Raw genomic sequence first — 24,557 nt, 5'->3', positions numbered from 1 at the left:
AACTCATTAGGCTGAAAAGCAGTACTTCTATCTATATCTGGTAATTGTATGAACAGCATCTTAACCAGTTCATCTGGAGATTCGTTCAGTAACTATTGCTTTCTAAAGAGGTGTTTTTAAAGACCTTATTACTATATAGAAAAAAAAAAGGAACATAGCAATCAAAATATATGGAAATACATGAAATGTGACTAACTAAATTTATGCCTAAATATCATATTTTCACCAACTCACGGAATTACTTCTCATTTCTTTCACAGTATTTTAAGAAAATACAATCTCTGCACCTGCCTCCTCTCTCCAAAGGGTACAAAAAATAATTTTAAAAGACAAGATGAAGGTGCTAAATGCAATTCATAGAAGTCATAGAACCATTCAGCTTGGACAGATCTCTGGAGTTTTCTAGTCCAACCTTTTGCTCACAGCAAGGTCAATCTATGATCAGGGCTTTATCAGTTGGGTCTTGAAAACTTTCAATAGTGGAAGTTGAACAACTTGTCTGAGCAACCTGCTTCACTGCTTGACTGGCTTCAGAGTGAAAAAGTTTTCATTATAACCAACTTAAACCCCTTGTTGTAACTTAGGTCCACTGTCTTTTGTCCTTCTGCCATGCACTGCTCTGAAGAGCCTGGCTCCATCTTCTCAATAACCTCCTCTAGAAATTGGTGGCCTACTAGTTACTCCAGTTGCAGTCCCCTCTTGTCTAAGCTGAACAAGCCCAATTCCTTTAGCCTCTCTTCATCTGCCGTGTGCCCTGGCCCCAGCCATCTTGGTGACCCTCCTCTAAACTCCTTATAATTTAGCAGTGCCTTTCTTGTATTTGGGGATCCAAAACTGGACATAGCACTCCAGACGCAGCCTAACAATTGCTGAGCAGAGGGTTATAACCAATCCCTCTACCTACATGCCTTCTGTTACTATAGCCCAGGATGCTGTTAGCTGCTGTCTGCACTGCCAGGGCACACTGCTGACTTATATGCAGTTTGTCTTCTACCAGACCCGTCAAGTTCTTTTCTGCCAAGCTGCTCCCTGGCCTGTATTGTTCCAAGGTATGGTTTCACCTTAGGTGTGGGACTCGGCATTTGTCCTTGCTAAATTTCGTAAGGCTCTTGCTGGCCCATCCGTCCAGCCTGTCTAGGTCCCTCAATGGTGGCTCTGACTTTAAGCATTTTGACTGGTTCCTACAGTTTGGTATTGTCTGCAAACTAAGAGCAAGCCCTCCATCATCCCCTCCAGGTCACTGCCAAAGATATTCATTGACAGGTGTCAGGATAGACCCCTGTGGTACTCAGTTCAAGCATACTCATTACTGAGAACATATCCATCTGGTACATCCAAACTCTGAGCATTTAATAAGCAGGCAGGATTTCAAGGCATAAGATTACAAGTATAGCAGCATATCCAAATTTAATATTTAATCTAGTCATAGAAATCAGCTTTTAGACCGTTATTTACATGACCTAACTTCAGCATTAAGCCTAGTCACCACTGACTTGCTTTTTAGTCAGCAGAGAAGAAAAAAAAAAATCAGTACAAGCTGGGGACCAACTGGTTAGACAGGTTAGCAGCTCTGCAAAAACAGATGTCAATACAACAGGGTGTTGACAAACTGGAGAAAGTAAGGTAGTGGAGCACAAAATGACTAAGACTGTTACTTAAATAGCTGAAGGTGCTAGAAAATATGCAAGGAGAGGCTGGAGGAACTGGGTTAGGTCACTTGAAAGGGAGAAGGCCAAGAGCCAATTGCTGAATTCAACAAGCTAAAGGCGAGTTGTAGAGAAGGTGGCATGAGAGTCTTCTCAAAAGTGCACAACAAAAGAAGAGACAATTTGTGACAAATTGTGATGCTGGAAATTCTAATCAGACATAAGGAAAAAATTAATCAAAGTGCTTCAGGACTGATAATGGTGCTCAGAGAGGCTGCAAACTCTTCATCCTTGGACATTTTCAAAACTCAACTCGACGGCCTTGAGCAATCTGATCTAACTTGGAAGTTAGCCAAGACTTGTGCAAGGGGTTGGATCAGTGACTTTAAGAGGGCCCTGCTAGTCTAAATTTTTCTGTGATTCTATGCGAAAGGCTCCTTCAGTGGGTGATTCATCTTGTCTTAAAATAGGTGTCTAAAATAGATTAGATGAATCACCATCTGGTGGTGCCTGTGTCTCACTGAAAATATTCTCCACTGAATACAAAGGCAACCTAAGCTGACCAGCTATGATTGAATGTCTTACAGTGAGACATCTGTAAATTTGAAGAGATAAGAATCATCATTAGTGACTTGTGCCCCAAAATGATAAAGTTCTTGCCTTGTTTATATAGTACCCCTTTAGAGCATGAACTGCTTCCTTAATAATCAATCTCATTTGTGGGAGAAGGCAGACAAACCCTCATATAACACATTAAAAAATTAAAAATTAGAATAACTTAGAATGTGAGCTACAGAGAATTTGAGCTACCTTAAAGAGTTTGTTGCCATATGAGTTCTTCCCTTCATAATACAATGGGTAAAGTTTTATGATTGGGTATATATTACAATATGTAATGTTTTTGTCTTTAAAGACAGCTGACAAATTAGAAGCTGACAGGATGTTTTTCCCTAGCATGAAGATATTTCTGTCTCCACAGCCTTATATATTAAGACCATAGTAGATAAAGGAGAATGAGTTTAAGTGTCCAGGTCATTTAAATTTTTTAAATTGTTGTTATTATTATTGTTGTTGTTGTTGCTATTATTAGTAGTATTAACTATAAATTATTTAAAAACACAGTTTAGAGCTGTATGAAATGCTCATTGACAAGAAAAGCCCTGTATGTTTAACATGAGTAAGTAGAAACCATTGCAGGCTTTGTTTTGGTCCTAAGAAGCAGTATTTAGCTAGAAAATATTTCTTTCTTCCTGGAAGCTGTAAGGAAAGGAAAAAAGGAGGTAGATAAAAAAGAAAAATCAAGTCTTTTTTCAGCCCTCCACATCATCAGAATGATTCTGTTTTCTTCTATCTGAAAAACTGAAGTATAATTAAAAGTACCAAAACTAATTTTAAAAGCCACTTTAACAACAATTAATGTCTACAGAACTGTATTGGTTACATGTCTAATAAAGTCAGTATAACTTTCTCCTAAGGGAAGTGGCGTTTTTCCTACATACACTAATTAAGTACCATTTTCCATGTTCCACAGATTCTCCAAAAGCAAACTTCCCTTTTGTTTCCTCCACATCCAGCATCCGTTTGTTTCGTACACTGCACAGAGGAGAGGAAGTTCCCTCGCTGCAAAAAATGACCCAAAATGAGAGCACTACCACAGAAAACTGTGGTTGAAGGCAACTGGAAGAACAGAAGCAGCAAGTAACTTCTACTGATTGTGCTTTGTTTGGCAGCAGAAACAAAGGTGGGCGTGCCAAAATGAAAACAAGTACTTTCCGGAAAAGACAGTTCTGGTTTTGCCACACAGCTGACAAAATCTATGAAACTATCTCACAGGTCCTCCAACCAGCCCTGCCTGCAGGAAAGTCACTCTACACAACCCTGAGCAAGAGAAAAGGGGAATGGAAGGACACAGAGACAACTGACAAACATATTTCCTCATAAGAAACGGTCCTGAGCCAAGCACCACCTCTCAAAGCAGCCTATTTGGTAATTTAGAAACCAGCCCCTCTTTGTAACTACTTCCCTGCTACAGTGCCCTGCTGTCACATGGCCATCCCTAAGAGAATTTTCTAAGTATCTTTAGAGAATGTGAATCAAAACTTAACAAAACTGTTAACATGTATTAGGTCCAAAAACATTCTACACTGATTAAGGAAAAAAGTCAATCCTGTAGAAGTCTTTGCCAAAACCACCAATCCCAAGATTTTACATTTCACTGCTGTTTCAGAACCACTATTGGAACTTTTAACATTTCGGCTATGCAAATATGAAAACTTTATTATTTTACAATTAACAGAGACCAATTCACACATGCTTATTCTGAGAACATTTTTTACTCCCAAGGCATTCTGTTAGCTAATTTTAAGATAGGAAATTACTCAATGTGAACAAAAATATTTGAGATTCTGGGTTTTATTTTAGGGCATTAAGATTTCTATATTGACACATACCCAATACCATCAGATTTTATTTTTCTTTTGAACTGAGAACTATGAAATATTGAATTCTGTGTGTGAATGTACGTAAGATGTCTGGTTTTAAAAGAAGCTTGCCCGTGCTTTTCCTATAACAAGGCCAGATCAAAAACTGCAGGGGCAAGCTCTTAGAATTTTGAATGAGTTTTAGTCTTACAAAGATCTTCAAGCATGTTCAGGCAGTCAGCTTTAATCACACATTCTGGGGAAATATTTTTTTCCTGTATAGTTTCTAGTACTTTGTGCTGACAGCTCTCATGCTTTATTATATTTTGTGTCTTACCCTGAAATGCCATCCTATTTTGAATGACTGAATTTTTGAAATCTCTAATTGATTCACTGTAACTACAGTAAAACCATCATGTATTAAGTCATTCAATGAGAAGTCTCCATCTCCCCCTCCACACAGGAAAAAGAAAAAAACAGTTAGACCTCATTGTGAAAACAGAAGAGGAGGTATATAAGGAACTGCCATTTGTCTGGCTTGGCTACTCAAAACTTTTTCCAACTTAATTCCACAGATCGATACAGAAAGAAAGAGTTTAGTGCTTCCTTATAACTTATAAGGGTTAAACGTTGGCAAGATCCCAGTGCCTGCTCTCAAGTGGGGACAAGTTTGTGATATAACTTGAAATCAAAATCATCATTGCTTTACTTCAGCAAATTTTACTAGTCCTGATTGTGACAAAAAGAATTGGCACAATTTGAAAGTGAAAACATTTTTTTGGTCAAACTTTGGAACCTAAGAGTGACAGAGAACCTCATTCATCAGACGTGTGAAAAATAGGTAACACTACTGAGCAACAGCTAAGTAAATACAACTGCCATTTATCAAAAACACACAAATACCAGCCTCAACCTAGGAAGGCATTTCAGAATGAAAAAAAAAATTAAAACCTTTGAGTTAACAGGACTTCAGTTTCTAAAAATGTTTTTTTTAAAAGGATTTATCAGTAAAGGGGAAAAAAGCTTCCAGATTTTCAAAATCGGCGTCAAAACCAGTCTAACAGCATATTGACATTCGTGACTATAGTGTGTAAGCATTGCTGACATATACATAAGGAAACACTGTAAGCACCTGGAAGGTGCAGATTCAAGAGAGTAACATGGAAATACAGAGTCATTCAGTGAAACTCTGGTGATTTTCAGACCAAGACTCCACTCTTCCACTCAAACTTCACAGAAATTCAGATCTACACCAGAACAACAGCATATCTTCAAATATATGAAGAGGGACAATGTTGCAGCAGAGAATCACAGAATAAGTGAGATAAAACCTTTAGATGCCTGATCTTAAAAGTTTACTCTTAAAAACCTGGAGAATAGCAACTTGCATGCTTTCTAAGGGGGGGAGGAAAACAAGACAGACCACTACAGAGCTTCAGTCTTCTGACAGAAACATTGTAAATATTACTCAAAGGACCTATGCCTTAACTCTCCAAGGCCACATGTCACTAATCACAGCAGAGTAAGTACACACAGTCAGAGAGATTGCAAGCAAGAGGGAAAAAAAATAATGAAAAGGTACAAAACAACCTAGTGATGATACAATGAACTGGAGGAAAAAAAGGGAAAGGTGATAGAAAAGTAGTTTATTCTCTCTCAGTTCTGTATGACTTTCCAATAGCATGGATGCATGCAGAATAATTTAGCAATTATGGGTCAAAGTAACTTCTCACCAAAGAAGCAAAATAAAAACATCTCTTTAACCCCTCTCATGTTCTAAGAAGGTTTATAGTACATGACAATCACACAGTACAAATTCAAATGGATATATGGAATCATCATGGTGCCAGGTTCACATCATTCTTCTCAGAGTAAAAATTCATCCTCTGATGACAGGCATCAGGAGCTGCTCCTCTAATTCTCTTTCCCCACATAGGAACGGTTTGCTTGTTTTTTGGGAGGATCCAAGACCACTTGAGACAGCAGGGTTGCATCTGCTGTCTAGCATCAACTCTTTCATCCCTGAATAGTTGAGGCCTTTCCTCCTACCTCTCAACGAAAACATAATTTTCCCAGTTCCTTCTGGAACTCTTTTTCCTGTTCCTAGCACCATGCCAAGACACTCCTGAGGCACGTGGTAGTTATGGACCCCTCCAGGTGACTTCTCCATAGCAGCCAACTGAGACCTGGCAGCTTCCCACTGAATGGTTTTCCCTGCTTTGCAGGATAACGCTGATTGGGGAGCAGTATGACCATGGCAGAACACATTCTCCCAATATGTCAGACTATCTAATAAGTTAAAAAATAGAATAGTCTAACTTCATGCTCAACACCTCTCTCTCTGGCTGTTCTTGGCACGCTATTTTTATATATATTAGAATAAAAAAGTTTATAATGTGTTCAGTAAGCTGAGAGCCAAAGTGAGGCCATCCTTAAAAAATGCTCAGTTTCCTACTCCCAGCAAACTGCTCCTAGACTTTTGTCTGAAACTAGACTCTTAGTACTAGGAGGGAGTTTCAATTTTTCATAGATTTATTGTTTGTTGCAGTGAACTTGTTGTAAACAAGAAAATTCAAAGGCCCTACATTAAGAAAAAACAAAACAAAAAAAAAAGCAAAAAAAAAATCCCAACCCAAACCACAGGAAGAGAAAAAACCAACAAGCCAGAACAATTTCTGAAGGACAGGTTGTGTTATACCTAGAGGAACCTAGGGACTTGCGTAGAAGATTTCCCAGAATGAGTTTAATGCTCATTCTGAGCATTAAATGATGATGAGACCATGAATGAGGAGAAAGAACAGAGCAGGTCTGAGAAAGATGATAAAACACACAAGAAAGACTATAGGAAAATAGAATGCCATCAAACTGGCTTTGCTAAGACATACTCTTAGTTTGTCCAAATTTGATTTGTTTGCTTTTGCTCTTTCAAAAGATTCTGACTGAACAGCACAGCTTTGAGATAGTCATAAAGCTTTGGTGCAATCTGATCATTCTCCACAATCATTTCTAAGCCATAGCAGTATTGGTCAAACCTTGATTTATATTTATTTGCTCAGAAATCTAACTAAACTAAATACTACAATAACAATAATAATAATAATAATATACACAGCTATACTTTATAACAGGACTGGAAAATTCTGGATAGAACCATAATCTCCTGACAAATTGCTGGCAATTCAAGATCCTTGTCTGTTGTGCGCAATAAATGCACATACTTGACTGCTTTCTTATTGAAGAAAAAAAAAAAGCCACTTAAAAAAAACAGTAAGAGAGTTCAGGAAGTGCATTTCAGTGTGATTACAACACTTTTTTGGTAAATTAAGCCACAGCCTTTGGCCATAACATGACCCAAAGTATGTTGTAATGGTCCACAAATTAAGTGCCTTCTATATGTTATGACTTAGGTATGTACTGAAAAACTTGGCTTTATCATACTTTAAAATATAAGAAGAGAATTTTTTATGTCCTATGACAGAATCCTTTGTTAAAAATAATGATGTTTCAAGAACTTGTAATATTTGCAGAAAAGAACATTTCAGCAAGGAAATACATCTTTGGAGCATTTTTATTTTTACAGCAAGGCAAGTTACCTCAGCTTAAAAAAAAAATCACAACAAAACCAGCCTACACAAATATGTTCAGGTCTTCTCTTACTACAACATCAACATGAGAGTATCCCTTGTGTACCTCTGTACACCACTAGACAAGTTCTCTCACGCACATCCTTTGACACCAATGCTCCTGCCTCTGCATGCTTGCACACAAACACTGCGCTCACATGTTAAGCTTCTCACACATAATCAATCCTCCAAGCTCTGGCGCTCTCTCACACGAGCACAGATGTGCTTCATACCTTCTCGTGCATTAGAAAACCACGTGAACCATCTGTCACTATTTAATCTCCCAACCCGAGCTAAGTGAATATGTCCCATCTCAACCCCAGATGCCCCAGTCAGCCTTTCAAGCAATACACTCTTCACAAATAGACCATTGTTTTTGCTGCTGCCTACATAACATTAATTTGTTTTTCACTCCATCTCATCTCCTTTTGCTGCCATATGCCCCGTAGAAGGCTCTATTTTGCTGCTCTTTATAGCAGTCAGGCCTCAAGCAGTCCCGTGTTGGATATTGCACAGCCAGGGCCAAGACACGTTTTGCAACAGGCAGCAAAAACTACCCACTGAGATTGGTGAGCACCACAGATTTCCCTTTTTGTTCATAGCTTCACCCTTCACTGTTCTTTGATTGGTGTTTAGGCACGTGGACACAAAGAAAGAAAAAATTTTTAAGAGATAGTAGTTATCATCAGAAGAAAAGAAAGAGACCTACGCATCAAAACCTTGACTGACTATACTTTCATTTCATAGGTGAAAAAGGAAGGAACAATTTTAGTGTTTGGGGCAAACCCCTCAAACTACAGTCTCAGGACAGAGGGGCCTAAAAGAGGCCTGAAAACTTTGGTATGTAAAAGACAGGCCGGAGAAAACACAGAAGCAAAAAGAAAGACCACCTTGTCTTGGGGATCTCAAAAGCGCTGCTGAAAGCAGCGTGCTGGACTTGGAAGGAACAGCATCAAAAGCGAGGCTTAAGTGTTTTCAACATTTCGGGGAATGTAATGGTACCGCCCACAACCAGTGCAGAAGGTTGCTATTGCTCACAAAGGTGTTTATTAAAATCTATGAAATACCTCTCCCAATTAAATGTCTCTTTAAAGCATTGTTCTTTCTTTCCACAGATGAGAACAGAAGTTCACATCTGTGTTTTGTACCAGAGAGACCCCTCAGGACCTCTGAGGGTGACACTGCCACACTGGAGCTTACTGCCAGTCCTGAAGAATTGGAGAAAATTCCGTTCTGGAGACAAAACACAAAGCTCAGTGTCTCCAATATGGAAAAGTCTTCAAATTGAGGATTAAACTACAGAGTTTCTGGTATACATAGTATTATGGACCAAGCCCAGATCCACTCCTCAGAAAGGAACCAACACATAATGGATATTTTGTTGCTTTCTTCTAAGATGATTAAGTTGGCATGCACTTTAAGAAAGGCTTAGATGTATCCAGATTCCAGCTTTACCTAAATACTCACTTTATTAGGGCAAAGGGGATGCTCAGCGCTTTAATTGGTGACAGTCCTCCTCCAGCATATCCTAGTGCTGAGAGGTGGTTCCAGTGAACACAACATAAAGCATGTCTCAAATGTCCATTTTATTTAAAACCGAACAATCCTGCCCCTCCCACCCCTCCCCCCCAAAAAACCACCCGTCCCTTCACTTTCACCTCAAGGCAATCCAAAGGGCTTTCCAAGGGGAAGGGTCCGTTTATATTAGCTGTCTGTCACTTAGGCAAGAAGCAGGAGAAGCCAGTAACCCTGAAGTAAGGCATCTGTTCAAGCTACTGTAAGAATAACAACACATTTTGGAGGCAAAAGCAAATTTCCCCAGATGAGGAAAAAAAAGTTCAGAAAACTCCAAAGCCAGATTTTTCAAACAGTAATTGACTCACATAATAATGTGCAGGTAGAACTATTAAAGCAGAGAACATGGCTGCTTGCAACTCCTACTAAAGAAAGAAGCCCACTCACAATAATCTGGATAGTTCACCTCCTGCAGTGAAAGAACACTCACAACATGTGTAATGTGTTTCAAATGTGACATTTTCATGAAAAGACAACAGAAAACGTCCAAATGCCATAACAGCTTATTAAAGAAAAACATGGGGGGGGCGGGGGGAGGGAGGGGGGGGTTAGTGCACATTTTATTCAAAAGGAAGTCTTTATTTCAATAATTGTTGCTTAGAGTCTCATGCCAGATTCAATTCAATCACCTTAAACATCACATCAGGAATATTCATAGTAGAACCCTGACCAGCTCAAGCAAGGTTAAGAACGTTACATGAATGTTCAACCCAAACTTATTTTCCCGAGCAACACCATTTGTTGTTCTAGATCAGTTAAGCACAGCCCAGTTGTTCTGGCCAATGCAATATTTCTAACTTTAAAATTTTCCCCCAACATTTTAAGGATGTGGCTTACTTTCATGTACCATTATCTGTACCTTGTCAGTAAGGATGAGGTCAAGAGCAGAAATAAAATTCTATTCCTAGCCATGCTAAAATTCAAAATACTGAACTTAATAATTTAGATTTGGAAAAGAAAGCTAACTATCAATATATACCTAAAATTACCAAATTTATATCACTTGTGGTATAAGTTACCATCTTAAAGAAGTAAAAAAAATAAATTAATAAATTCTACAGATTTCAGCAAGTAAGAGTATTTTGTCTGACAGATGGAGAAGTTATGGCCTGTAGTTAACCAATACCAATGTTCAAGCTGAGGAATTCTGGAGTAAGAAAAACAAATAAGGACAAAACCAGTTTTTCCACAGGTTTCAGACTTTACAAGCATAGCAAATTTTTTCAATTATTATTACAAATATCTATATCTCACTCCGGTCTTGTAACCATTTCCCCTATTCTTTCAATACAACTTTGAACTTGCACTAAATATCATCTGCTCCACCTGGATAATTCAGTTATTTTTTACAGACTTGGTGTGTCTCATCTTCTGCTGCCTGACAAACTCCTAAGTTATTTCAAAATACAAAAGCCCAAATGAAACAAACCAGTATAAGTAATAGCAGAATTCAGTCTACAGAATGAGATGGAGTTGACACCAAAACTCCTCTCTCTCTCCTTCTTCACTCCCTAACCCATTCCTTACCAAGCCCCAAATCTGAAAAGACGGCCATGCTCTAGAAAGCAAGGTAGATTTAGAAAGAGGACAAGGAAGGAGAGGAGTTTTTACCAGGTTGATAAAGCAGAAGAAAGCAGAATGAATGAAGATGGGTACAACTACAATAACGTGTAGGCAGCACAAAAAGACATTTGGGGCTACTCAGCCTCACCCTGATGTCTTTGTGCTCTTCAGTGATTAACAAACTGCAAGAGAGAAATATCTGCTTTTTTCAAGTTCACGGAGCTGATGAAATAGCTGAAGACATTCATAACTTCTGACCTCAGCTGAAGGGTTGGTCATAATAAGGTAAAACCCATCATATCTGGTCATAATTTAAATAAAAATAAGTGGAATCTTCTGAGACATAACAGTTAAGGAACAAAAAACTACTTACAAAAGAAAAAACAACCACAAAAACCCCAACAACGAAAACGACAAAAAACCCCATAAACCTAACCTGATATTAATAATATGTAGGCCTATCATTACAAGTATTAAAAACTTACAAAGGACTTCAGAAATAACTTTTGGAGTTTTACAAATGCCATGCTCCAGACATATCCCATCTCTAGTAACCCCTGGCACCGCTCCTGCGCAGTTCAGCAGCACTTGTAACAGCACCACCATGGCATCCCCTTTTATGCAATTACTTAATGTCTCCGATTTTCTAATAAAATGAGAAAGTTTAAGAGAACTGAAAGTTACTGAAAATCAGAGCTGTGCCAGTAGTTTCCAGTGATGACCTGACATCATTTTCCCCCAGCTGATATCCAAGTAGTTAAGGAATTTATATAGTCCAGCCCAGCCCATTTATTTCAAAATTAACTTTCTGTACCATGTGATATTTCAGATACATCTGGAGGATGGAAGAAAATGGTAAGGAAAATCATTAGCTTATATGTTATTGTAGCACTTATTCAAATTTTATAAATTAAGCATGAGCAACTGGAGAGGAGGAAAGCCCAGACAGCATTCCATAAGAGAAATTGGAGATCATTTTAGACAGAAAAACTAAAAAAGGAATAATACAACTTGGAAAAACAGAAATATGGTGGAGGAAGCTGTAAAACAAAGTCATATCTGATTGGATTTTTTCCTGGATTTCTACTCTCAGTAAATCTGGATAAAAATCATTATTTTTTTCTTTATTGCAAGGAATAAAATCCAGCCTGTGTTCCAAGAGCCATGCTGAAAACCCCTCCTTGTTTTATGTATCACCACAACCAGGACCAAAGATCTCCACTGGTCAAACACAACTCTATAGTAAACTTGTACTGTTATAACCTTCCTGGTATCCTCCTCAGTAACACTTACTCAAGCCCATTATCTTTTCTAAATTCTTTTGCATGGAATGTACAAAAATTTACAAAAGTTTTGTTAATTTTTTTTTTTTTTTATAATTAACAAACACCACCACCACCCCTCAAAAAAAAGAAAACCACACAAGAAAAAAAAAAAACAAGCCCCACCAGTAAACCATTCTTCCTGATGACCAAGTGGGTTTTGTTTCCCTTCAACTCTATTTAGTGGGCAGCAGAAAATAAACAAAACCCAATCACCTTAAAACAATACTCTCTAATGGTAAACAAAAGATGTCTCTAAATACCCCCAGAAAGGTGTTTTAATGAGTGAATGACCTTCTCTTCTCTTTTTGGGGGGTAATACAAAAAGTTTTCACAGCAGACTAAAATACTAAGAACATTTGGTTACTTTTAAATACATTTCGTTTCAGACAAAAAGGTTGATCAAACAAGAATTTATGTATGTCTAATAGAATTACTTTTAAAAATACTGACTTTTGGTTTTAGTAAAAGGAGATGGGATATTAAACTCAGTGAAGAGTCACCTTCAAATCATAACATAGTTTAAAGAACCATCTTACCATACCAGAAAGAACCATGAACTGTTTCACATTTTAATTTGCATAAGCTACCTGGTGCCATTCAAGCCGAGTCATGACAAGCTTGCAAAGACCTGAACTGCCTGTAGGTACTTGAAAACAGAGCTCATTGCTTTGGAGCTCACAAAATGCCACGTGAGACCCTACGTGGTTTGCCATGACTATGAACATAGCACAAGGCAAGACATTTTTCCTTGGCTTTTTGGCTTGCAGGTATCCATTCAAAACACTCTGGCCAAATCCTACTTGAATTTGTTTGACTTTGGATACTTTCCTCTCCATACTCTGTTCCACCCTGCCATTTGAACAGTGACAGTGTCACAGAGCACAGATGCAGCTGACTTTCACAAAGAGGGGCATTTCTGAGGAAAAGGGAAATTCTATCAGAAAACTGTAAATAAAGGAGAAGATAAGAGCAAGCAGACCAGACTTCCTACTCTCTTTGCAGACCTACCAGAAAACACACTCTGCCCCATGTGCTGCTTCCCTTCTGTTGATCTCATGTTTGCCTTCACACGACTTGATAGCACTTCTGTGCGTTTGAAAAAAAGCACTTTGGACAAAACTGACTTGCTGAAGTATCAAGAGAAGAGATGAGTAAATAGAGGGAGGTAAAGAAAGAGGACTACAAATGACTTCAAACACACAAAAAAACAAACCCAAAATCTATAAAATGAGCAATTTTAAAAATACAGCCGTGTATGTGTGTGCCAGATTTATTAGATTGCACCCTCTCTGGAGCAGGGACCACGCAAGACACGGTGCTTATTCAGTGCTCAAGTACAAGTTTGCCATCAGCTGAGGCTGTCTTTGGACATGACCTCATTGTAAAAACATTACCCTCAATCACAGTGGTCCTTGAAAACTGCCTCATGGCTAGTTGATTGTTATTACAGATTTCACAGTAGCTATTAGGTATATTTGCATCTGTGTCTTTAAAATCATGAGTGAGAGAGAGATACCTGGGGAGTTGCAGGGGGAGAAATAAAAAAACACGTCTGAACAGATGATCTTTACAGTTCCCCCCTCCTGCTGCTAGAAGCTTCCCACTCAGCTTCTGCTCCTATTTGTTCATCTTTCTCTGGCAAAAACTACTCTTAACTGTGTTAATTTTCTTTTTTGTGGGTTAATGTTGGGTAACGGACTTGCAATTGCCCACGACTAATAGATTTCTAGTGACTGACTTTACTGCACTCCTGGCAGTAAGCAGGGCATATTTCTTGAACCATGGTCATTTTAAAGGATTCCAGAAAGTACCTTCAGACATTTCATGGCTTCATTTAAACAGCTACTTTCTTGGTTCCATGCAGGATTTTGAGCAGGAGGACAGAATATTCAAAGGGAGGTCACTATCTTCTAGAATATTAAGTTAGAACCATCTCAAGAGTTTGAACAAAGCATGAAGCATGACCTTTTTTTCATTTATTTATTTAAGGCTAAACTTGGCAGATATGAGAATATCCAACTCTACTTAGACAGCCATGATCTCAGCCTCTGGCTGTGCAAAGACATCTTAAATCTGTAGATTCTGTGCAGATCCAGGGGATTTTTGCCAGAAAGTTTCCGGAATAAAATTAAATATTCCTTCATGCTAAGCTTTACAATTTTTTTTCTTCCTATCCTAGCCTATTATAATCCCAAATTAAAAATATATAATGCTTTAGGATTAGCACTGCTTATACTGCAGTTTCCCAGCCAAAAATTACTGCTATAATTCTTTAACAATTTAAAAAAGGTTAAGTGTCACACATCTTCTGCCTTTAAAAAACCAGTGAGGCACAGCCTTTTCCTAATTACTGTCCAGTTACCTGGGAGTGAGAAGGCAACAGGACATAGTCCTGCCAAGGAAAATCTTGGGAACACCCAATGCTTGGGTTGCAGTTGCAGAATGAATGGCGTTTGTTGAAAGCATTCTGTGAGAATGTGGCAGCGGCATACTAGAAGCCACTTACATCATTAGCTTCTGAGGCCAAGACAAAGGATTATCTAGATGCTTGGGCCCTTCAAAACTCCCCAAAAAATGTTGTATACAGCATATATATATGTATAACTACACTGGTCTCTTTGCAGTGTTAATCTACCCCTGCCTTCAATTTAGCAGCTTCACATCTTCATGAAAATCTTTTCCAAACTAGGTGTACAGCATTAGCAGAGGTGTACGTTTAGGTTTCTTTGGAAGTACTAGCTACCACCGGCCAGGACTGTGCCTTTGTGTTTCACAAAGTAAAGAGAAAACGATGATGACCTGTAGCTTTTTAACTATCTCTGCAGACTAACTGCAGTGAGTCTCCTTCCCCCAGATGTGGCAAAGGAAGGTGTGTGGCTAGGTCACAGTTATCTTCCTGTGTAGTTTTAAATCTGCAGGGCTGCGCACTGACATTGTCAGTGTGCCAGCTACAGGCCCTTCATCTAGTCAGGTGTTTGTGTCTCCTGTGCACCTTCCACTCCTTGCCTAAACTTCAGCATGTGGTTCTTGCATATAGCACTGAAATACCAAGTGTTTTCAAGTGCCAAGGTAAGCATATACAGTTTGAAACTAACAGGTTCTGCGAGTCAAAGGACAAGTAATATAATAATAGCCAACATTCAAATAGGACCTCCTGCAGAGAACAATCTGGATATTAAGAATTAACCTTTTTTAGGCACCATGACCAGAACCTAACACAATCCACACGATCTGCCTCAAAACCCTACCTGGGCCACAGCACTATCTCCTGGAATCAGAAGTTTCATTGCAAGAAAATGTTGCAGTTCTTCACATACAGTGAAGAGAACCAAGCAAAACAAAACAAAACAAAATCTACCAACATCTCCAAAATACTGTAGGCAAGGGTCTGGAGTTAATGAATGCAAAAATTGGCCTGCACAACATTTCTCTTGTTTTCAAGAAGTTACTGAGGTTCTTAAGAAATCAAGGAAGATCAATGAAGAAGTGTGAACTGTTCACAGCTCACTCCACTCAACTGAGGCCACTCTGCAGACACATTCAACTGTTAGTTATCACTTCCCAGACAAGCCACAATGCAACTCTGGGAACCTGTTTTTAGTTTGCCCTTGAAGGAGACTACAAGTACTCATGCAGTCTAATATAGATGGCACAAAAGAGCTGAAAAGCAGTAGGAAGACCAACGCATCAATCGTTTCTATGCAGCCTCTAGGTGTGAATGCTCCTAGTCCCACTTATGGCAAGGTCACACAAAGTTGAAGCCCACCTATAAGTTATTAGCTTTTTTCCCCAAAGACAGCTGGAGAGCTTGCATGGACTGTTAAAACAGAGACCTACCATCTGAACTTACTAATTTGCAATCTTTAGTTCCAAAACATAACATTAGAAAGTGATTAATGACATACAGAGCAGATCTGCAAAGCCTGAATAATAATTATAGCATAAGCCTATCTTGGCTGTATCTATACTAAAGGAAATATGACAGAAAAGAAATGCAAGTGAATAAATAGTAAAAGTGAAAAATAAATCAGACTTGGCATGGGCAAAGCCTAGAAAACCAACCCGATTCCAAAAAGAACAGTTGGATTTGTTACTCTAACCTAACAGCTACATAAGACTAAAACAAGTGCATAATCATGACTATGAAAAAAGAGCTATTCTTGAAGATAGTGTTCTTCTGATATTCAGCCTCTGCTCATGCAGAGTTTGCCTTCTCCAGGTGTCTTGACATCTTCACTTTATCATTTTTCTACCTTCATCTCTAAACTCAAGTAGGTCTTCCCTTAAGGCTGCTTTCTGAGGATTGTTTCCGCTTTCATTTGTTGTAACTATTACTTCATAGTGCCATCATGTATCCACCTCTGATCCATATTGTACTGGTTTTAACTTTCCTGTATTATATCTGGGCCCAATACAAACTGAAAACAATGTAAGAAAGAATCAATCCATTGCCAGCTGACCCTCAGCTATGATACAGTACTCAAGTAAAACACAGTGTGGATGGCTTTAATGCAGCTTGACGCCTGAAATACAGCTGCTCATTCCACATGTTATCAGACATACTAGGAATGGGTTTAGGAGCACAAGCTCAATTGCCCAGTGTGTGGACACACCTTAAATGTCAACATTATTAGCCATCACACTGTGACTGAAGTAATAAATGCACAAACCAACTGTATTCTAGCCCATCACACCCAGACAGCATCTCTCTTCTGCTCCTCCAGCATAAAGCCACAACTGTTGCTCATTGAGCTGCCAAGCTTTCTACATTATCCCTAGTAACTTAAAAACAGGAGTATGCTCAAATAGTACAGAAACTTTAAGGCCAGAGGGTGAAAACACGAAGTGACTTCATTAATGAACAAGTGCTTCATTAGAAATTAGTCTCTATTCTCGTATATTAACACAATGCCTTTAAAAAGTAAATACATCTGCATTTACATGTCACTTGCCTTTTGCATCTCTACTCCCTTCCCATATAGAAGTACTGGACTCAGATGTGTTCAGAAACTATAGCATGGTGGTGTAATCAATACAACTCATCCTCCTGTCAACACAGAGTGATCAGGTGAATGTGGACACTGTAACAGGGGACCAGGACTCTCCCTCACACATGTCATAGTAATGGCAGATCCACATTCCTTTGCTGACCAGGAATAGGGAAGCAGCTTTATTTATTTAATTTAGAAGGAGGAAAACGGCTATGAAAAAACAAACAGAAACAATGTAATCCGTTCCCAGTAAATCCAGGAGATTCACACAATTTTCCTTTAACTACCAGAAGTTAAAGGAAACCTGCAAAGCTTTTACATTTTTTGTTTCATTTCCTTTATAATCTTCTCACCTTCATGCTGCCCTCCCTATATAGCTTTTTCTTCAAGTGTGAGAAGACATCCCAAATCAAGGGTCTTCCTCCTCTGTCAGCCAGGGTTCTCCATTTCCCAGGCAGCACCCGACCAGTCAGGGGAGCACCTGAGGCCAGCTGAGGACCAGGTTCTCCAAAGACTAGTCCTAGTCCTCTTTGGAAGGCTACTCAGGCTCATTGTGCAGTCAGGAGGATGTCTTCATTGAAGCTGATTTTCAGAGCTGCTCTTTCCCCATTGCCTCTCTAGGTAGAGAGAGCAACCACCAGGTATGGACTCACCAACTGCACAACTTTATTGCATTTAACAGCAGTTGCTACATTGAGTTAACACTTCCTAGTACACTGGAGTATCACCATCTGCAGGCTGGGGCCAGACAGGATGGACTTCTTTAGCTCACTGGCAGATGGAAATGAGACTACAGCACCGCCATCATAATAAGTACTCTACAACTTCATGGAGCCCAAAGCAGAGTCTCAAACAATTATCACAAAGCTTTGTGATATGTTTGTCCTTGAAATTCTGGTTATTTAACCAAAGCACCATTTTTAATAGCTACTCAGGAGACTTCTTCACTGCTTTTTTGCTGAAATTACGATTTCTGTCTCACTGGGTGTTTTTATAGCATTGCCATTCATGCTATATGACCAGCATAGCTGAAATATCTAAGTGCCCACAAATAATTAAAAAGTCATCTCCACTTTTTAAATGTTTGGATAAATTTATTTATAGGGCAAGTCTGCAATTCCCCCAAAGTCATACCTTCCAACCAAAGCAACTATGTCAGGTACTTAAAATATCACCCCTTTCCCTATGGCTCTGCCTCTCATGTCTGCTGGGATAGCTTTTTCCCCCTAGAATGCAGATAGTGACCTCAAGACTGGCTAGCAGCAGCTAAAGACCAAGCTGTACTAGGCAGTACTGCACTGCTCGGCAGAAAAGGCCCCTCCTACATGGAAACACCGACTCAGCATAATGCTCAAGCATTAGCCTTTGTATTTTACTTCAAACAAGGCTCATAAACTTATACCGAGGCACACATTAGCACACCTCTCTCAAACAAGTGGGAATAGAAAAGCTCCTCAACAGTCTTTAAGACACAGTGGACGGGAAGGCATGTCAGCAGCAACGCCTGAGGAAGGTGTTTTTCCAGAGACCACTTACAACACTGTTCCAACCACTGCAGATATATTTGCCCCTGATCGCTCTTCCCAAACATTTTGAATTCTCCTTAGCTTTATATTTTTCTGGCATTCTGAGTTTGCAGCTTCACATAAATTGAAGTAATTTGGTAAAACTGTCATCTTTTTCAGCATATTAAATCGAATCCTCTGAAAAAGTTAGACCCTATAGATTGTTCACAGCATCTGGAAGGCAGATCCTTGACTGTCTCAGAAGAAAAAGATTTAAAAAAAAAATTAAACACAGGAAATTATCAGTACCCATTGAGCTAATCAGCTTTAGAAAGCATGGTTTCTTTTCCATTAACAAAACCCCTAATAAGCTGTTGATGCAATTCTTTTGTCTTCTTCTTTTTTCTGGTGACACAAGCTTCTCCCTGTGAATGGAGTCGAAAGGATCACTTCTTTCTGTGTTATTACAGTATCGGCACAAACCCCAAGCTGTACAATAATTCCCTTCCCTTTCCCATGCCCTCACAAACACATAAGCCTCTGTGGCTAAACACCTTAACTCTGATTAGCCAGATCTTCCAGAGTATGATCCAGAGACAGAGGGGGCTTGTTTGTTTCAGGGATCAGAAGCTAAGTGGAAAGAAAAGAATGGTCAGGACACAGAGGATGGAGAAAAGCAAGTATGCGAGAAGCTGAACCCGCAAATCACACACACAAGGGAAGAACTGCCAAAGGAAGAACTGCTTTGCTTTTCTACCTGTATCAGAGAAATGAATATCAACTACAGTGTTCAGAGCTCTAAGGAATCACAGTATTCACTTGCTTAATCAAACAACAAATTGAATAAATACTCTAACTAATTGTATTGATGAAGAATGAGTATTTGGAAAACTGTAATTCAGAAGTTGGGTGCAATTCTGATTTTCATTAAATCAATGTAGCCCTTCAATTACAGGACAGAACTTGGTTTCCTGGGCCTGACAATCCCAAATTAGGATTTAATAATAATAATCAGAATTTAATACCAAATGTCAAAACATATGTGAATGCTAAGCACTCACACAAATCATCAAGTGTTAGTCAGAGACAATAGCTTAGTATAAACTGCTCCCCCTAGTAATTACTAGGGAAGTATCCCTTCCATTAGAAGGGACCCTCAAGAGGGCTTTGATTAATAATAACTAAGACCATCAAAATCTTGAAAACGTTTCCTTATGCCCATGATTAACTTCTATGTAAATTGTCAGTACCTTTGAAATCAAAAAAAGTAATCACATCTTAAAGGTTACTTGTGGGCAGACAGGAGTTCAGCTTTGTCTCTGGAGGAGTTTTGCAACAGTTCTCTCTTTAGTGACCAATTTTGTAAAGCACAGAAAACTGTCAACTATAACTCGCATTTGTGACAATGGAGACCATCTGAACAACTGGACCACAGGGGAAGTGGAAGAAATTCATTTATTTATCTTCATACAAAATGTAAATAGAGAAAGAGCAGTCCAATGAGAATTCATAGATTGCTCCTTCCTTGAATCCATCATGCTCAAAAATCTCTGCAAGAAAATTTCCAAAATACTGTATTTGCACTCTATCCAGAAACTGCTGGAAAATTGTGAGCAGTATTACTGTATAATTTAGGCACGAGATCATATTGCATTTGGTCCTGAGAATTGTCCGTATTTTATTTGTTTGTTTTTAAACCAACACCCTCCATTTTCACATTGTCTACACTAGCCTTCAACACACTCGGAGAAAACAGTGATTCACAGAACGAAGACCCTTCTTCAGGTTTTTTTGTGCTACAAGTTTGAGCAAAAGAACTTTTGCCAGAAGGGAAGTCCTCTGCTTTGAATTCAGCAGAAAAATATCTTTGTCATTTGACTTTCACTGAAGCCTTAAAGATCTGTCAAAAGTCAGGAGTCATCTGCTGAAATACAGCTGTCTACATCCATGCTAGATGTTTGGACTACTTTTATATCCAATTGGCAGAAACAGCACTTCTCAGATCTGATTCTGCTGACTAAATGTAGACTTCCACTTCAGGAAGAGATGAAGTGATCCCTAGAAATGTTCTGCTTCCTCACTATAAACGGTGTGCAGAGAGCTGAGTTTCAACAGACAAGTCCCACCTTCTCCATGGTGGGTATCACACTGAACAACCATATCTGGTTTCTCCACTAAGACCTTCCCAGCTTTGCTGGAATTTCTGCCACTTTAATTGGTACGAATAAACCAGTATAGTTACCCTAAGCTTCATGCACAATCAACGGAAAGAAAGGGGCACCTCTGAGAGGCAATTCAGCTCGTGTACAAACCTGAATTCTCCCCAAAAAATGCCACTGTGTTTTCAGAGATTATGGGAATGAGACTTATAAGCCTACCCCTTAATAAGGTGAAGCAGTGAAGTGCCTTGAATTAGACAGACAGGTTCAGGCTGTTGCTGCTGAGAAGGTGGGAGATATAGAGCAGTCTCATCCCTTATCTCCTCTCCACACCAGCGAGGCTTGGAATGTACAGCATCAGACCCCACAATAAAAGGCAAGGTTACAGTATGGGATACAGAGTCCTTCATAAAAGATTTTGAAGGAGAATAAAAACAAAGCCACACCAAGGAACTTTGAAAAATCTGTATTGTGGTCTACATAGTGTCTATCCACCCACAGCCTTGCCAAGTGAGGATAAACAAGAGCTGAATGAAACTCTGCAAGCGCACACTTCAGTTGGCCAAATATCCAACACAGTCTGGAGCAGCTAAGAATTAGTCCGCGCTCCCTTAATATTTCAGAACAGAAGTGCAGACCCTCAAAAGGGTCTGAGACTCCTCTGTTAGCAGCACCTGCTCTCAGCTTACCAGGTAACACAGAAGCATAAAATGGCAAACCTGGAGCCAGGCTGTCACACATTCACGCTTCTGTCACTGAAAGAAGTCACCTCGTTGGCTGAGGACAGCCAGGCTTCCGCATTCAACTTCTGCAGGAATACAGGATTTGGCAGCCTCCAGAAATCTGAGCTCTCTGTTTTTCTTCCCTTGGTTTACTAATGCCCATTTCCCCTTCCCTGCCTCCCTGCTCCCAACGCACACACGCTTTAATGCTAAACCCCAGGTGTTACAGGGTTTCTCCGTACTTCTAGGCAAACACCACACACTTGCCCTCCAACCTTAGTGAGTATGCCTTATCCACAGAGGTAGTAAACCTCCTGTAAGAGCACAATGCTTCTTAGTCAGATGCTTAAGATTAATCAAAAAAAACCCCTTCCCATCTCATGCCTTTAGAAAGTCTCACACCCACATTTTACACAAAAATACATTCCCTACAAGACTGTGATACATTGCACACTCTTAATGGTTTCTACAGTTACATAGTCACAGACAATGTAATTAACAAGCAACATTCCTTCTTGTAAAATGGGAGGAAGAAAATAAACAGAAGTTCACAAAAATATATTTAAGCTCAGAAATAAAATTATATTTTTTAACCTTATTTCATCATTTACTGTGTCAGAAAAGACATGAGCCTAGATTATCTAGGTGCAAAACACAAGTTTTTAATCAGTCTGATTTACAAAATACATTGTGTCCCCTTATGAGGAAAATGATACCTCATTTACTCCCTTTAGATACACATCAATACTTTATTAAGTCTTTTTTCACTTTCCATTTCATTTGTTTTGTGCATACTGAAATCAAGGAAAAAAACAATCCTGTGTTAAAGTTATATTATGTTTTCTGTTTCTTGTTATATAACCAGAAGTGTTACAGAAAATATTATTGTGGAGTTTAAAAAAAAAGCACTTAAAAAAAATTCTAACCAGGCAAAAATCTCTGCATCACAATAACGTGTAAGGTGCTTCTATACCCACTACTGGCATACATTTAGATTAAAATTGCATGTAATCTATACCAAACTTTCTGAATGCTGAATCTCTGCTGAATGTCCTTTCTGTATTTAACCTCCTCTATTGCTGACAAAGAGGTAAGATTTTCCAGGTTAGTAATAGCAAAATTCCACATTGCAAAAACATTGAATGCTGTCATGCATATAAAGTCATTGACAGGGTCTGAAAATGTCCCTCCCATGTCAAGATTAGTCTCAAGCAGAGAAATGGCAAGAAAATATGAACATGTTATTTTCTTGTGAGAGAGCCAAGCAATTAAAAACCAACAACCACATAAACCCTAAACCATATCTTTTAAGAGAAATGGTGAATTTCAGTGCTCCTTTCTAATGAAACCAGAAGAACACACCAACCACTGTGCTGGAAACATTTCCTTCCAAAAAGCAGAAACATCCATAGTGGTAAGGGAATTTCATGATGTGGGTGTTTTGTGACATTAGGATCCTTCACATCATTTACAAAAAGGGCCACAGACTCCATGTTGGAGAACACATCCATTCCATCCCTCTCTGCTCTGTGTACACCTGCCCAAGCAAAAACACCATGTTTCTGAATTCAAGCATGCACAGAGACATACTCACATCGTCATCTGAACCCACCACACACCCACCATCTCCCACCAGAGCGACTCACAAAAGCCTGAAACACTGCTCTGGATCCAACCAGTATTTTCCTCTCCTCTCTGCATTACAGCCACAAGCCCAAAGCCCTGTAGCTCAGCTTGGTTCATCTGGGCCCAGTTTGTTAAAATAAACACAAAGGAAGGGAACCCACTGGGCTGGCTGAACAACAAGAAATTCGGCTGCAGAACTCCCTCACACTTGTGTGCACAGCTGATTTTACACCACTTGGCTGCTATGTTCATATTATTTTGTCAAAAAGTACAGAACAGCTTTCACCACAAATACTTGGAGCTTGAAAATTACAGCAAAACCAACTTTAGCTGGGTGCAAATTGCGCTACAAGAGGGGCATTTGAAGCCCCAACATGACGCAAGCGAAATCATACCAGGGACGAAGGCTTGCTGGAGGACACTGGACCCACGCAAAGCCACAACGTATCTATTAGGTGCCTATAGCTCATTCGCTGCCCAGGCTAGGAGCGCACTGCAAACAGATTTACACAAGCTACAAATCAATGAGGCAGTGTGGCTATGCCCATGCCAGTGACAAACTGCAGTGGGGAAGGGAGCCTGGACTGCTTGGCAGACCTGCCATTCCCCTCAGCCAGCCTCCCACACCCCCTTCCCTTCACCCCTTCCCTTTCCCCCCCGTAACCCTTCCCCTCTCACAAGTTGAGTATCGCTGTGGTGGGAGCAGCCCTGCAGTTCTGTGCCCGGCGGTGGGAGCAGCCTGGCCTAAGCGCCCAAGTCACCCCAATGTGGGTGGGCTGCAGGAGGCCAGCCAGGCCGACACGTCCCTGCGGTGGGCTCCCAGCTGCCAGCCGCCCGGCCACCTGCAGGCCTCCGCCGCCCTACCTTGCTCCTCGCCGGCCCCAAAGCAGGCTCTGGGGTCCTCGGGGGGGAGCGGGGCTCCGCCGCCCTCCAGGGCTTTGCGTTTCTTCGACATCTGGTCGGTGTTTGGGAGTTGAGTTTCTCCTCTCTCTCTCTCCGGGGAGATGAGTGTATGTAGAGAGAGAGGGAGAGTGTGAGGGAGAGAGACACAGAGAGGAAGAGAGAGAGATTGAAAGAAATCGCTGCTTAAAGAGAGGGGAAGAGACTTTGGAGTGGCTGGAGAGCAAGTAGGAGGCAGGGACTAAGTGGAGAAATCCTACAAATCACAATCCCATCAATTCAGCCCCATGTCTAGAGGGGCTGTTGAGGTCTCCCCCTTCCTTGCTCATTCATCTGAGTGTGAGTGAAAATTAAAGATAGAGGTAATAGTCCGCTGTTGCTTTTCCAAATGTTGGCAGGTGGTGTTTTTTTTTTCTTTTTTATTGGGGGGGGGGGGGGAAGGAAGGAGGGAGCTGATTGATGTTATTTTCCTCTGCTGGGATTCTTTCTGGTTTAAAAAAAA

General features: G+C 39.9%; 1 protein-coding gene across 1 annotated transcript in view; it reads right to left on the bottom strand.

The window, feature by feature from the left end:
• The window catches only part of PDE10A (phosphodiesterase 10A), a 347,928-nt gene extending 323,549 nt beyond the window's left edge, over nt 1-24,379 (bottom strand). Inside the window, exon 1 of the mRNA XM_032102458.1 lies at nt 24,020-24,379. Coding sequence (XP_031958349.1) covers nt 24,020-24,110 — 91 coding nt within the window. The 5' untranslated portion in view covers nt 24,111-24,379. The remainder of the gene's footprint in view (nt 1-24,019) is intronic.
• Nucleotides 24,380-24,557: the final 178 nt, after the last annotated feature.

The sequence above is a fragment of the Corvus moneduloides genome, chromosome 3 (genome assembly GCF_009650955.1).
Source record: "Corvus moneduloides isolate bCorMon1 chromosome 3, bCorMon1.pri, whole genome shotgun sequence".
Taxonomy (NCBI): Eukaryota; Metazoa; Chordata; class Aves; order Passeriformes; family Corvidae; genus Corvus; species Corvus moneduloides.
The sequence above is the reverse complement of the archived record's forward strand: the minus strand, read 5'-3'. Positions and strand labels throughout refer to the sequence as shown.